At 30.0% G+C, this 17,708-nt stretch overlaps 1 protein-coding gene across 1 annotated transcript in view; it reads right to left on the bottom strand.

Annotated features, from left to right (window-relative positions):
• Nucleotides 1-2,533: 2,533 nt before the first annotated feature.
• LOC118186163 (ER degradation-enhancing alpha-mannosidase-like protein 2) overlaps nt 2,534-17,708 on the bottom strand; it is a 63,038-nt gene continuing 47,863 nt past the window's right edge. The window contains exon 9 of the mRNA XM_035356224.2: nt 2,534-16,932. Within this exon, the coding sequence (XP_035212115.2) occupies nt 15,937-16,932 (996 nt within the window). The 3' untranslated portion in view covers nt 2,534-15,936. The remainder of the gene's footprint in view (nt 16,933-17,708) is intronic.

Below are 17,708 nucleotides of genomic sequence, written 5' to 3' on the forward strand. Positions count from 1 at the left end.
CTACTCTTCACAACATTTAAGGGGTCTGCAAGGGCAATTTAACAAGTACAGATATGAACTGGCAGCCACCACCAGTTACTTTAACATTACGAATCTTGGGGTTACGAATCTATTAACAGTTAAGCTATGGCTGCGATTTTGCTCACGAAATTTAATTTTTAAATATATTTTTATCAGTATAGCTCAAGCCGCGTATGTTTGAATTACCATGAAATGACCAATGGTTGTAAACCAAACATATCAGTGAACCAAAAATTAATGCCATGAAATGACAATTGATTTTTGGTTCACTGATATGTTTTAGTTATAAGAAATACCTTAGAAAGATATATTTATCGATCACGTAAAATGAAATAAAATTTAAGTGTACATAACAGACTAAGAAATCTAAATCTTCTTTAGACATAAAGAAATCTTGAAAATGACGATTTGTGGTAATTTTTGAAGACCAAAACAAATTTTTTTTTTTTTTTTTTTTTTTGGCTTTAGAGTATACAGATTTAAATATTTGAGTTATTGAAACCATACAAGTAACGCTTATTTGTTATATTTTAGTTTCACTAAAATAAGTAATTTCAGTAAGTCTTTTAGTTAAATTTTAATCTTGCCAGTCTTAATGTACTTTAGTTAAACTCCTACTTATCTGTGAAAAACGATAATTCATTGGATAAGCAGGTGCAACAGCTTAATTTCCAGAAGGGCTGATGGGGCATATGACCTGGACTTCCAAATCCTTCTAGAATATTTAAAATTTGTAAAATAAAATGCATTTGCCTTCAATTCTAGGCTCTAAAAATATCAAATGCTAAACTTCAAATTTTTTTCCCTTTTGAAATAATAGAGAAGGGTTACAATTTCTTTTTCATTAAAAAATTTAAGTTAAATTATGATTTATAATAACTGAGGTGACATAAATTTTTAAACCACTCAAAAATTAATTTTTGAGATTGTCAGCATATACAAATACCACAGAATGACCTATCAGGAAAAGTTTTCACAGATGAAACTGAATTTTTAATTCTACATAACATTTGCATAGTTGATAATTGATCTGATAAACAACTTAACTGCAGTTTGATTTGGTTATATATCCATAATTTAAATAAGGTTTGCAATGAAATCAACAAGAAGTCTTTAGGCTCTTCCCTTTCATTCACTTTATACATTCTACGAGACATGTTAAATTTAAACCAGGAAAACAAAATGTAAATAAAGATGAAGTATACAATTTGGAATGAAATTATGTTATTTCATGAAATATTTCATATGTACAGTACATGTAATACAATTTGCAATAGTAACATCTACTGCAGTGAAAAAAACTAATGGAGGGAACCTTTATAACAAGCTTTGCCCGAAGCCTCCAGTTTTTTAAGTCGAGTACTGTAGATAGTTAATTAGGTCTAAACTAACATGCTATCTAAATATATCTGAAGTAAAATAAATTTAAAAAAGAAGAACAAAATAACAAGTCTTTAGATAAAGTTCATGTTTCTGAAAAATATGAGTATTTTAATTAAAAATGAACAACTATTTACTTGAAGGTAACATTCCTTTTTTCTCAAATCCCCTTTTTTTTGTGAAAATCTTGCTTGTGTTTCATATTCGAGAAATATATAGTCACAGTAATTCTATATTTTATCCTAAGATTCTATATCTATCCTTTATCCAGGGATCAGTATTAAATTTTTATATCACAAAAAGAACTCTGCTTAAAAAATACCACTACAAGTTCCCATTCATTTATAGTATCCCTTAAAAAATATTACAACTACCTGCTCTGACACTAACTTAATTGTTACCCTAACACTCTCAGTTCATTACTAAAACACTGATACAGAAATAACCCCCCCCCCTCAAAAAAAAGTTTGTTGTAATTTAATATGGAAAGTTAATCATCTTCACATTGTATTTATCATAATACAAAATTTGATGCTGGACCTGTTCAGTGTAAAAAATAATAAATAGGGAAAGGATTTTAAGGTGTCTAATTAGTACCGAAAACCGATACAGCAGCATCATTAAATTCATCCCTAGCACTCTTGTTTACCAATTACCTCTTCATTTCCTAGAAAACATTCCCATAAATTTCTTTATGTAATATTTTTAGGTGCTTTTATCTGGGAAGAAAGTTTCATGCACACTTCTCAAGGAACAATTCAAAATCAGAACTGTTTACCTTGCAGACTAGAATTTCTGATTGGAATACCATGTTGTGATATGACCTGCCCTCACTTTTTAGCTCAGTAAATGGAAGGTGCATGCCAAGGTAGTTTGCTCTGTTTCCATTTGCAAAGTTTTTCAACATTACTTCAGGAACTACGGGTGTTAACCAATGTTCACATGAGAGTAAAAGAAGAGTGCTGAATAATTAATGAAAGGAGAACAGGAGCAATCCCCACAAAAAGCTGAAATAAAGTGCATTTGATTTCCTTACACAATACCTTAAAATCCTTTTCCTAGTACTGAACATTAAATTTAATGAAAAGTTCAACATATATCCATAACTCATGACAACATGTTTATACTAAAATAACAGCTTATATACTTTTATTCCTTTAATCTAAGATGCAGATAAATACACATATGTACAATGACACATTGTATAAAATATAGGCACTACAGAAATGGAATGTTTTGTTGTTGTATCACAAAATTCTGAAGAAAAACTGTCAGATGCCATATAAAACATTGATAAGATACTTGACAGAAATTCAGAAATATTTATTTTGCTCATTAAAAATATTATCTTTAAATAGTAAATTATGACAGTATAGAATCCATTTATTAAACATACCATATAACAAGAAAAAAATTCCACACAAAATTCATTTTAGAATATGTGGCTGCTTTCAATTTAATTTTATAGAGGTAAATAATTCTTGCAGTGTAACTCAATAAAACTCTTGAGAAAGGCATGTAAAAATAACTTACTTCAATCAATAGTGTAACAGTGCTTTAATAAAATTGTTTTAAATGAATAAATAAAGATTATGCAATTATGATTAAAACACCTAGTATTCAAATACAATTTAGTCATATTTTATAACATATAAAACCATAGGATAAACATTACATGTAGTATCATATAAGGCAATTTAAGCAAGAGTTTTACCTCAAAATGTTGGCATTTTATTTTTTAACGCTAGAACTTTAATACATAATAAATCCTTGATATTGGCACTGTATAATCTACTGAGAAAAATCCTTGGCTCATGAGAAAACCTCCTGTTTATGAGAAGGGAAGAGTCTCTTTCAATATTTCACAAATTATATTAGACACAGAACTTTATATGGAAAACAATGACTTTTGATGCATCAGTAGTCATTTAAAACATTACATTTTTAATTTTAACATAAAATCATAGGACAGTTCATAGGACGGTTAAACATCACCAAAAGAAATATCACAAATGAAGTTTTATTCCATAAAGAAATATTCAATATATCTATTTTGATTAAGTCTTCAATAATTCTCACTTTACATAATTTTATATTACATATTTAGCAGCAAAAATAAATGATGAACCATAATACAAAATTAGTGGGAAATTTCATCATTCAACTTCAAAATTCACTCACATGAAAAGCTAAAAAGGATGGTGAATAGCAAAAATTATACAGAAAACTATTATATACTTTAAATTAAACCCTCCACCTCGAAAGGGGGAAAAACTGTCATCACAAATATTTTATTTGCAGAGATTGCTGGCATTCTCAAATGGTACTCAGTATTTACATCAACAAATTATTAAAAAACTTCACATATAATGGAAAGTAACAGCCAACACTGAGAAAGGCTGCAAATTCTTATTTGAATTTCAAAGTATCTGAAATTGTGTTATCAACAGCATTCAAGACATACATTTATCTACACCCTGTTTCATTTAGGTGACATCAAATGTGCTATTATTATAAAAATGTACTATATAAGCCTGCAACTTACAGTCTTCATCAGAAAAACCTTAGCATCTCAGAATGATCTAAGATCCAAAAGATGAAAATGCTCAAGTCCTCTTTTAAGAGGAGAGGACTACAGTTTAAAGAATTTACTAATAATTGGCTATTCTAATACTTGTTTGTAATTTACCACAGTACATAAAAATGTATCACACATACATAGAACATGAAAGTTTTATATTCTTGTTCCTTGACTACTGAAAACTATTAATATCTTTGACAGTTTCAATATGAAAACTAAGGATATCTAAATGGGTTACATTTGGCCTATTTAATGAAACTGATAAACTTCTGACTAGCAGTTTCAGGCCAACTGACACAATGGATGGAAAACAGACATCAATAAATAACTGTAGAAAGTATTACAAAGATACATGCTTTCAATACATCATATTTAACAAGCAGAAAATCATATAATATCCAGTTTTTAACCCAAACATTAGGCATACTAAATGACAGTAACACACTAGCAATTATAAGAAAATGATAGTAACAGCAAATACCTTGAATCATATCAAGCATATAATATCATGTCTAAGATACGGTATTGCTCTCAACTAAAGCTGCAGCAAATTAAGAGAAAAAATGATAACAATTAAAAAATGAAAATTCCGAAATGAGAATTAATGCATATAATGAAGGGAAGCTCTTTAAACCTTTTGACCTGACTTTTGCATGATTAAAATTTAACTACGAAAAGTATTTTAATTTAATGTTGACATACTAAAAGAAGTGTAATAATGAGTTTAAAAGTTTTTAACTTTCGCAGTTTCCCGGAAATCTCCTGGGACAATATGTCACAATCATATTGTCAACTAGGACTATTTGTCCCAATCATCTAGGATATTACCCTTTCTCAGAAAACAAAACTAAAATTTACAGTAACATATAATGTGAATATTACAAAACAAATTCAGTCACATGCACCAGTTCATATACAACAGAAATTTTCATATGTTTCAAAACACAAACATAATACATCAACATGTAGTAATTTGATGACTGGTGGAACATATTAACCCACTGTTCAATACAATTGGGACAATATATCTAACAAAAGGATTTACTCAAAATTTCTTAAATCTGACATTAAAAATGTTAAATTACTGCTTAATAAGAACAATAAGAACTATTTCATACTAAGTATGCCTTAAATATAATTTTTACTTATTGAAAAAAAAAAAAAAAAAAAAGACAAATCGAAACCTGAGTTATTGGAAATCTCAAAAACATAAGTGTGCCATCTGTAATCTCAAAGTGTTGCCAGGTTTCGTTAGTCATATATTTGTTCCCCGATTCCTTAAAAACATTGCAATTATATATATATATATAAAAAAAAAATTAAAACTGGGTTTTATTTACCCAATAGGGTATGAAATCTAATCTGTGGGACATATATGCCCATTAGGACCTAAAGGGTTAAAATTAAAATTAATGTAATAATGAAATTCAGAATTTAAGTAAAGCATGAAGCATAACCTTAAAAAGAATACATAAATTACACACATACAATTACAAAAACATAAAAATAACATAACTTAACCCTCTGAGCATTACGGGTTTAGCCCTGAAATTTCAAAGTTCTTCAAAATGTCACCAATAATTGATATTTTCTTGATTTTAATTAAAAAATTACTCTTTCATTTTGTACCTTGATTCCTTTTCTTCCAATATACATCCAAACTGAAATCGGATACATTAAAAGCTAGCAGAAATTTTCATGTATAATGAATGTGGAAGGCAACCTTCTGTATGGAATTTTCTGGTCGTAATGCTAAGAGAGTTAAAAACATTAAAACATAAATTACAAAAATGAATGAGCCATGAATTGTTGAAATGTCTGGTTTTAAAATTCGAAGTATTAATCAAACTATAAAAGGGAAAGCTAGTTATATAGTCTCCTTTGCCTATCAATTTACTGTTACCTGCTACCAAATAAATGTCTCACTAGATTTTAAAGATATTCTTATTTTAAAATTCTTCATAATATTTCTTCTACAAAGATCGAAAGAGGCTGTGAAGTACATTATAATGTATGACAGTCTTACATAAGAATTCTGCATATTCTGCATATTCATGTAGCCAAGAAATATCATACAAATCACATTTTAACTCTTTCAGGGAAACTTCATTTATCACATCTCTTGAAAATTTAGTTAGTTCTCCAGAATTAAAATATATCAGTCTTTAAAAGAGCTTTTGCGAAAGAAAAATCCAAATTATTATCCTTCTAAAATATAACTTTCACAACTTATTATCCTTTCCAAATATAAATATAACTTTAATAAATTATCATATACAGGGTTGTATATAAGCATTACCCCATAATTACACTTTAAAAATTACATACAACATCCTAACTAGACAGTTATCATTTCAAAAACTAAAACAATATGAAACTTATTTCTATTGTCATGAATATAATAATATGAAACTTATTTCTTGTCATAATATGAAACTTATTTCTATTTAGATGATGAAGAGATAGTTATTGATAAGTTCCTCTTCCATGAGGGAGATTCCATTTATAAATGCTTGTGATGAACAAACATCTTTTTGAGTTGTTCTCTCTCTTCACATGTATTTTATATGAATTGAAAATGTTTTTGGATGCTAAAATTTGAAAGAATAATTGTGGACACCTATATTTTACTGAATATATGTGATGAATAGATTTTATATTTCAGCTATACACATTAAAACCTCAAAAAAGAACATTACCACAGACCATTATGGGTCCATAATATTTAACAAAAGAAAAGAATAATTGTGGACACATATATTTTACTGAATATATGTGATGAATAGATTTTATATTTCAGCTATACACATTAAAACCTCAAAAAAGAACATTACCACAGACCATTGTGGGTCCATAATATTTAACAAAAGAAAATAGCCATGGAAATATCATGCAACAAAAATGAAATAAAGAACTAAAATATGTGTTACCATTTCCACTAAAACAGAGTAAGAAAATTACGGAATGCATTCTTTGATAAATACACAACACAACAAAATGCAGGAATCAATCAGTATAAATATCACTACATGAGGAAAATATGCATAAAACTCAAAAGTGGCAACATGGAGAAAAGGCCTTTCAAAAATTTCACTGAACCCATATTATAAGCTGTCCAACTTTTGAGTCTAGCTTTCACTTTTTACAAGTTAAAAAACGCTTTTAAAATAAGTGTTTGCCAACTTTCCCTTTTGTTTACAATAAATTAGAAAGTATTTAAGTGTTGATTTATAAAGGCTACTTTCCATTTAAATTTCTGACGTTTAAAATCAAGTTAGAAAATATAAAAATCTAAATATCTGTCTCTTACTTTGAGCACTGTGTGTTCTGATATATATAAAAATTTACATAGTTACTATTTCAAGATTAATACAATGATACTAATGAACAAGACAGAAATTTAACATTTATATAACTGTGTACAGTTTCATTTACGAGAAAATAGTTTTCATTAGTATTTAGTTACCTTCCTTTTATTATGAATAAAATTTAAAAACTTAGTTAAATTTAGAGTGCTACTTGATTTGGAACAAATGCCTTAAATGGAATGTTCTTTTAGATAAGTGATTTATTATTTCAAACAAGGAAAAAAAAATAAGTAAGACATACAGCAAGTTTGCTTTTTAAAAGAAGAATGCACGACCAAAAAGCCATTGCTTGACAACAGTCATCTCATCACCCAATTAACACATTTTTTTTTTAAAGGGGATCAAAGCATGGAAAAACACTTTTGACTTTGGCATTTTATTAGATCAGGGATGGCCAACCCGCAGCACACAGTGACAATTTTAACAGTGACATGCAAGGACTCATTGAAAAATTAAAAAATCTGAAAGAATATCATCTGTATCAACTCCGTCAACAGATGCACACATGAACACATTAGAATAAATATAGCTCTTTAAACTATGGTTTAGGTTATTTCACTATAGCGACACTCCATCACACTATTGTTGTAGTTTGGATCATCATATATTTGTGAAAAAATGTTTTCTATTATGAACATAATGTAATCAAAATATCATTCAAGATTAACTGGTGTGCACCTAAAACAAATTTTGTTAACATCTTCAATAACTAATCCTCATATAGATGACTTAATAAATATATATATATATTCAAAAGCCACATTAATTAAGTACTCATTGTTTAATAGTTATTTAAAATTAAGTGTTCCATATTATTCATTTTTATTTAATACTAAACCTAAACAATAAAAACCCTAGTTTGTACATTTGCTTTATTTATTACATTATCTTTTAAATGTCTACTATTATTCAGACTTGCATAAAAAAGTGCTCTTTGTGTAAAAATTCCATAATCAGTCTATAAATAAAAGTTTTTTCACTTCTTATTTTTTAATACGCTGGAAAATTGGAAGTGGCATGCATAACTTCCCCCCCCCAGATAGTGGCACCCTTCCTTAAACATTTGGCCACCCCTGTGTTAGATGAAGATTCCATCAGTCAAAATTTTTATAAATAAATCTGTGTAAGATAGTACCTACCCCACGCAATATAAAGAAATACAAAATTCACAAATAAAAAAATTAAACAAAATTCTGAAATGTTTCACTTGTGATTGCAGATCATACTAGTCTGAGTTAAAAATATGTTTTGCATATTTTTCTGTAAGCATTTCACATTAAACCAGTGGTTTCCAATCTGTAGGACATGCTGCCTTAGGGGTTGTGTGAGACTATTGCATGGGAGCAAGCAGCTGTTACCAAAATATCATTTTCGAATACAAACAAAAAAGATGTGAAATCAGTGTCAAAAATTAGCAAAATGGTTGAGCATAACTTAAAACCCTCATCCGAGTGGCTTGAGCACAAATCCTAGAAATCTATACATACTCTTACTGGAATGACAACATAAAGTCTTGCTTGAGTTGTCCAATTGGGAAAGTGATTAGTGACTGACTGCCATACCAAAGGGCCCGGATTTGAATCTCAGATATGGCATGAATGTTTGTAAATGTGTAGTGTCTGTGCAGTATGGATGCACTCTAAATATGAAGCAAGCCAAAAGTCCTCGCCAAAGGGTAGTAGGAAAAGAAGGGCGACGAGTTATCAGATCTGTCCCTCCTGGGGTGCTCTCTCTTTCAAAACTGTGGGTGGAACTGAGCTGAACTAAAATCGGACAGTCACCTATACAGCATTCAAGGCTCATGCCAATGAGAGATGCATTTGACTCCTTGCTGTAAGTAATGTCATGGGCTTGTGCTGATCATTGTCAGGCAAACAAGATTGGTAACAAGTTTTGCTTTTGCATTTGGAGCCAGAGAAGAGTTGTTAAACAGAAGATTTCCCACAAAGTAGTGGGGTAGTATCTTGTAATATGTTTGTTAGTAGCTCCAGTGAGAACCACCTTTGTATGAAGAAAGAAACACTTCAATTGGTATATTTCTGAATTAATACTGAGGTAAATTTCAAAGTAAGTATTTGTAAAGGATTCAAAATAATATCCTTTTTAGATGGATAAATACATAACTAGATTAAAAAGAAAACTGACTGAAGCAGAGGAAGGAGGTACAAGCAAAGGCAATGTAAATAGCAGTTAGACAACTATGCAAAATATTAATCCTAAGTATAGAAAATATGATCCAGTCAGTATTCATATGTAAGGTTATTAACGACCAAGAATGATGAATGTATTTACTTCTATATGTATAGTCTGCCTGAATATAGCATGAAACCCAAAAAATTAAAACAATATCTTGAAAAAAATACATGTAGATCATGTTGGGAAGCTGAGAATTTTTCCAAAGAAAATTTAGAGATTTTAAATAAACAGCAAAAACGTTTCGAAAGACCATGTGTTTTGAAAGCAAAAACGTTTTGAAAGACCATCAGTAGCATTGCTTGCATAGTATAAAGTTTCCCATAGAATTGGTAAATTAAAAAAAAAAAAAAAAAAAAAAAAAAAAAAAAAAAAAACTTCATTCAGTAAGAGAAACTTGGCCCTACTTGCAACTACTGACATGGTAACTATGATGCTTGGCGACTCGATTCGTATGATGATAAACTTAGAATGATTTCAATTGAAGATAATATGGTGGGAAGAAGAACTTCTGATATATCTGAAGATCCTTGTGATTAATTAATAGGAAAAACAAAACCATCTTATTTTGCATTGCAAGTTGATGAAGCAACAGATGTACTTAAAAATGCACATTTGATTACATATGTAAGATATATTGCAGAACTGATGTTAGAGAAGGTATGTTACTGTCAAAAACCTATTGAATGCATACTACAAGAAATGTTTTAACATGATTGATAAATTTTTTGAATGAAAATGACATTCTGTGGAAGAACTTATTGGGCTATGCACAGATAGTGCTCCATCTATGGCAGGATCAAGCGTTGGTCTACAGGCACTAGTTCGAAAGGTGGCTCCTCGTGAAACCTGGAGACATTGCATGACTGATATACAATTCCTTGTTTCAAAAGATATGGGAGGCGATCTGACAGCATTTGAAGTTATTATAAGAGTTGTAAATTTGATTAAAAATAGACCATTAAGAAGTAGGCTCTTTCAAAACTGTGTGATGATATGGATGCAGAATAAACAGCACTTCTATATTACTGTGAGGCACGCTAGCTTTCTTCTCCCAAAATACTTCAAACAGTTTTATGTTAAAAGAAGAAATTGCCATGTTTCTGACAGATAATTACTGAGATGAAGAAAACTTGTTTTATGACATAAAATTTCTTGTAAAATTTCCATATTTAGTGGATATTTTTCAAAAACTCAGTACTTAAATAAATCAATGCTAGGGCCTCAAATTCATGTTCTTACGCAAAAAGACAAGATTACTGGACTTATGAAAAAAATTCGAACTCTGGATAATAAGTTTGAAAAATAATAACTCTGACATGTTTCCCAATTTAAAAACTGCCTGCACTGCAGATGATATAGAAGAAAGGAAAGTTCTTATTAATACTCACTTGACCAGTTTATGGAAGCAGTTCTTTTACATTAAAGATCTTCACATGTCGAAAATAATGAATGGATAAGAAAACCATTTGTGACTGAAAAATGATGATTTTGGACTTCTGAGAGCAGTGCAAGAAATAACTGACTTATCTTGTAGCAGCACATAAAAGCAGATGTTCCAACAAGAAAATAATATTGTTACATTTACGACACAGATAAAGAAAGATTTTTCCTGCTTTAAGAAACAAAGCTTTAAAAACTTTATTGCCATTTGCAGCACTTACTTATGTGAAACTTGATTCTCTGTAGTAGCTATTTTAAAGACAAAGTACTAATCTTGTTTAGTGACTGAAAAAGAATTTAAAATAATACTACATTATTTACATCTTCAATGATACCATGGTTTGAGAAAATTTATGCTGGAAAACAAGCTCTACCATCACATTAAAATAGCATTATGATGTATTAATTATGTATTCTATTTTTGGTACTTCAGTAAGATTTGTTTTTATTAGATTTAAAATTATTATTACCTCTAACAGACAAATATTTTTGACATATATTTATATAAAATATTTTATATTTTGTAGCCCATTACAGAAATTACAATATCAAGTGAGTATATATGAAAATTAGATTGCTATGAATATTGAGAAGGACAACAGTTTTTTACAAAAAAAGGGGGCAGAGGTATGAAAGGTTGGAAACCACTGCTTTAAACTAATATAACGTAAGATAGGTTATTTAATCAATTATTTAAACAGGTAATGATATAGCCACAGCTAAATACAGGGTTGCCACTCAAACAGGAGAATGAAATTCCCCAACTTTTCCAGGTTTTCTAGGTGTGTTTTAAGAAAATTCCAGTCTAACTGCGTAGGTTGTGCTGGGACGTAAATTAATGATGACACTACTTGAAAACACGAAAATTTGCCAATTACACATGACTTAATATATATATATCTATATATAGATATATATATAATGTCCAAAGAATTACTATTATAGCTAAAATAGTTGTTGTTTTCTCCATTGAACACTAAGATTAGAATCTGCCCAATCTGAATTAAAAAATGTTTATTTTGCTGGACATTCTGCAGCTAAACGAAAGAATATTTAATGGTATTTTAAAATAAATTCAGGTATTTCATATTTATTTAGCAGCATACATAAGCAAAAAATATGTGCATTAAATTTCATGATAGTATGTCATCATACTGCTAGAATTAGTTTCAGGATTATGACAGAAAAAATTACCTGAAATTTGGAAGCATTATTAACTAATAATAAATAAACTTAGAGGGAAGAAGCCACAGTAAATGGTATAAATAACATTAAAATAAAGTTAATTACTTAAAAATTAAATTACAATAATCAGCGATATTTTGGCGAATATAGCCTACATGACTGATTACTACTTTTTATTTTGCTGCAAAATTGAAAATAAAGCACTTATTAAAATCCTAGTTTACGTTGCTGCCTTGGCAGGATTTTGAAAATTGTCACCAACACCAAAATAACCCGTTTACTGCCTATATGACTGATTACTACTTTTTATTTATCTGCAAAATGAAAAATAAAGCACTTACTAAAATCCTAGTTTACGTTGCCGCCTTGGCACGATTTTGAAACAACACCAAAATGACCCGTTTGCTGCCTATATGACTGATTACTACTTTTTATTTTGCTGCAAAATGAAAAATAAAGCACTTATTAAAATCCTAGTTTACGTTGCCGCCTTGGCACGATTTTGAAAATTGTCGCCAACACCAAAATGACCCATTTACTGCTCATCATAATGTCGCCAAATCTCATGTGCACCACATACTAGGATTAAAATGATTTTGTTTTATACAAAGAATATGTATTGTTAAGAAGGAAAACTACACATCACAACAGGAGTGCCTCCATCCCAACATAGAGGGAAACAGCTGTGCATGCCCAAAGGTCACGTTTATCAAGAGCTCATAAAAGGAATATCGTTAATACCTTTAAACTTTAAAGGAAAAGAAAACATTTTTTCACGCAAGTAAATTCATTCTTCGATTAGTTATTTTGAGGGGAAAAAAAAAAAAAAATAGGGGTCGAAAATCCGAGTTTAAATTATTGCGAAAAGTCAAAGAAAACGTTTCAGCAAAAAATGTTTCTTCTTAACGTGTACATATCCTGGAGGGGGAAATTCTCGCCGCCAAATCCCTTGCCGAATTTTTTCCCCCTGCTTTCTAGTGGCGTAATAGCAAACTGATTTGCATTACGGTTTTATATGAGAATGGGAAGGTATTTCCTTTAGTTTAACATGCACTGCACATGCGCTTGCGAGTCTCTCGATTCTTGAGGTTACTGGAAACCAAAGTTGCTAGAAACTTGCTTTGCCTTCTTAAAGACAATTTGATTGGAGCTTCGAAAATTGGTTCTACGCCAGCTACCCGAATGACGCTCACACAATACAAAATTTGTTGGAGTTTGGTTTGTTCACACAAACGTTGGCATGAAATTCGCTTTTTTGGGGAATCGCCTTACGAAATTCCCTGACTTTTCAAATTTTGACTAAAATATTTTAATTCCCTGATTTCCCCCCTTTTTTTGTCAATTTTTGAATTCCATGACTTTTCTGGTTTTCCAGGTAGCGTGACAACCCTGTAAAAATGATGTTGATGCATTGCAGATGAAAATAAGAAAATCAAGATAAAAAAAAATAATTACATTACACATATTAAATGATTAGATGGGAAAACTGGCACAATGAGCTTCTTTACCAGTACATGTAATTTCTTGACACTAATGAAAGCTTTATTTTAATAAAGAGATATATTTAGCAGATGGAAACTTCTATGCAAAACAGAGCACCATCTCATACTGCATATACAGATGTTAAGCCAATTATGCAATCACTATTTGTTGCATAAATCAATGCACAATTTTGAACTGTGACCTTTCAATTATTCAGTATGATTTTTAAATACAGTTGAACCCTGCTATAATGAACTTGGCTTATTAGGAAATGAAAACTTTTTGTCCCATTCAGTTTGCTATACACTTAATGCTATTTTATACTATTATAGCAAACCTTCAAGAATATGAAAACATAACAAACTGTACACATATCTTCAACTGAAACCTTTTCTGTATTTGTCTAGAATTTATGCAAGTTTTAATGAAGAAATTACTAACTTTCAAAATGATGCACGTATAGGAAATTAAGGATCCACATTTCATCAGTAAAAGAAAATACTTTTATCTACCTTTTTTTAAATCTTCATTTGTCTCATAATCAGAAAGACTCACAATGTCAGAAAGACTATGCAGGACATCCATCTCCAGCAGAAAGAGGATACAGTAAGCATATCTTAGGACATCTCATATGGTGTACATGACCAGTGAATTATAAAATGTAAATGGGTTCTCCAATTCCACTCAAATCCTTTGTTTGAAATGCTAGACAGAGTTCTTATACAAAGCTGATACTATAACGGAAATTTTCGCTATTCAGGTACAGTAGAGAATCTTAGGTACTTGTGGTTTTTAGTTGATTCTTCTTTTAGGGAATGAATTTTTTTGTCCTTATCTGTTTTATTTGCATAGAAATGCTCCCACGTTCTATCCTCCAAATAGGAGTTTTTCTTTCTTTAGATCTTTTCCCATGCATGTATTTTTTATAAAGGTTACTGAGTCTTTGCATTGTAACCATACAGTCCTGGAAGAAATAATTTGTGCTCTGTCTGAACATTGGATCTGATAGCAGTGACCATGTAGATGACAAAATTATCTTCCCTTTGCATCAGAAGAGCAAAGTTTTCACATATTTTTTGACCAAACTTTACATTCTGTGTCAAAAAAAATCATCCATATGATGAGGACGACCAGCGGCCGAACGGCAAAGTTGCTGAATACTGGTAGTTCAGTCCAAAGTTCGAATCTCGCGAATGGGCTGGCTGCATGGGCGTTTTTGTGGTTTTCCCATGTGTATCAGGTATACGAGCCATTTTCCCTTAAAAAATCCTCCACGAAGGCAGATAGCCCTCGAGGCTGGCCATAATCACACAGACACATCCATATGATGAGCTGTAAACGTAAAGCTTCTGCATTGAAGAGAAGATAAGCATTATTCAAAAAATACAAACTGGATCCATATCTGTCAGAAATGCAGTTTATCCATCTATTGTGGATATCTTATACAAAAATTGAAACTCTATAATTTCTGCTTATGAAGAAAATTTGAATACAAGAAAAAAGTAATCAAATTTTATATTTGAACTTCCAGTCCTTTGAAGTTTACTAAAACAAGGTTTGACTGAATGTAACCATGTAGCTGCCAATAATTAAATAGCTATTGTGAGCACAACTTTTAATGTTGAATTCTTAGGAAAATGACACTTAGAAGTAAAAATAAAAAATAAAAATAAAAAAACTAGATAACTTATAATTTAGAAAAGAAAAAAACAGATCAAGTAAGACATCCAGCTGCAGGTTTTCTTTGCCTACTTAAAAATAGATGATACTTTTACTAGAATTATATTTATAAAAATTTCCATCAATACATTTTCTAAATTTAACAAAAGAAAAAAATTAAAGTGCTTAACTCCTTTGTATATACTCTTGTTATGCTGCCTTTCAATTTCCATGACAATTCACAAGTTTAGATTTTACAGTATGAAGCTCTAAATAGTAAAAATGTAATAACCACAGCACATATCAAACTGTTCTTTTTTGTTGATCTGATAGTACAATTTTGCTGCATGTTAAGAAATCACAAATTAGAATATTTTCAATATTTTAAGGAACAGAAACATTTTCCCATTAATAACTGACATCACATCTACTAACATTTAAGGCACTGAAAATTTTAACTAGAAAAAAATATAACTTCAGTATCAAACAAATAGGTTTTATGTATGACATATATAGAATAAGAAAGTAAAAAAATAGGATATATATTATCTAGCATATGCATAGTTAATCTGAACCTTAATCAGAAATTAATGTTCATTATAACAAAATACAACCACAAAAACTTTAAATATTGAACATTTCTCCCATTATATTCAACCTAGAAATAAAAGGTTGTGCAGGGCATACAAGAAGTTCATAACTGCAAAATTCTTTATCATACAGGTCATCAGAGGAACTTAAGGAGATTGATTTTTCATCTACTTTCTGATGAATAACTGAAGTACTAGTCAAATTTGGGTCAGAAACTGCAAAGTTGGAGCTTGCTTGATCAAGCACATCTGACTGTCTATTTTCTAAAGATTCAGAGCTTTCATGAACTATAAAAGTGGAATTTGAATTAAGCTCATTATCACTATGAGTCTCTAAATCATCTAATTCCTCTGAAAATGTGGTATTTGACAGCAATGTTGAATTGCTATGTATAAAATCACTGGATGAAATATTTGTATCACTTATATCTTTTGTTACTTCAGCATTAACATTAGTAATATTTTCATTTGTCATTTCTTCATTATAAAATGTACTATTACTATTCTGACTTCTGTCATGCAATATATTATTAACACTATTATTAAAAGATACTGAGAAACTGTTTTTTTCAGTACTAAGCATGTCTTCTGAATTATTATCAATCCCAGTAGTTTGTGTTCCATTTAGAATTTCAATAGATGTTACATTTTTAAGGATTTTCTCTGATTTATACTTCTGCTTCTTACTTTGCTTAAAGACTTTGAAAAAGTCATCCATGTCACGGATTTCAAGAAGAGAATGAAGATCCAATTTTTTTTGAAATTCATACAGTAAAATCTGATGATCCTGATGCTTTGCACTGCAACAATACACAGCACCAACATCAATTGGATGAGCTTCAGTATTGAAAATATAACCACCAGCTCCTATTATGCAGTTTCCACCAGACATTTGTATTAATTCTCCACAAGATCCATTATTATGAATAAAATTATCTGGATCAAATAAGAGGTAGAGATACTTAGTTGTTTCAGCAAGAAAAAATGATTCCATCCGGTCCTCAATTTTATGGTCCACTACATTTTTTATCTAGAAAAACAAAATAAACAACATATTATTTCAACACTAAAAAAATTTAACTTGTTTTCTGAAGAACATCTGTAATACATTCATTATATTCAGACACTATTGGTAATGCTAAAGTGCATAGACAAACTTTTCAAGGAAAGCACATAAATACATGGAAAAGGATGACTTCTTAGGGAATTTCATTAAAAAAAAAAAAAAAAATGTGGTTAACATCTGCACTACACATGGGAGAGAGTAAAGTCTGACTATTTGCTAAAAATGAAGTTTGGAACAAAGAAATTTGTGATCAGTCCTTGTAAGGAAGATAAATAGGCATAAATGGGTGGAATATTTTAATACAGAAAGGTAAATGAAAAAATGGAAAAGCATATTTTACTGCAAAATAAATTAGAAAAGACATTTTCATTACAATTTCATATAAAAATAGCAAGCCAATAGATAAAATTTCCCATACACTTAAATAATTAGAGCTGATTACTTCAAAGCACATGGCAGTTAGCTTATCACACATGGTGTTGGATGTATATTTAATGTTTGCATTTCTTTTTTCTTTTGCCTTATTTATTTTCTCACTATTTAATTTTTCATTATGCTTTTTACAATAATCTTGTTGATGGCAATATGTTTTATTTTACTATTGAGTTTGTGTGAATGGCAACAGTTGTTAATGTTTTATATTTTAGTAGAATAGCGTTCTTAGCTGCACTGTGATGTGGGCAATCTTTGTTAAAGAATTTCATGTTGTAGAATATCAAGAACGTTTTTACACAAAGCTG

Source organism: Stegodyphus dumicola, chromosome X1, assembly GCF_044657685.1.
Source record: "Stegodyphus dumicola isolate Sdum_Otavi_A_Nest chromosome X1, ASM4465768v1".
Classification (NCBI taxonomy): domain Eukaryota; kingdom Metazoa; phylum Arthropoda; class Arachnida; order Araneae; family Eresidae; genus Stegodyphus; species Stegodyphus dumicola.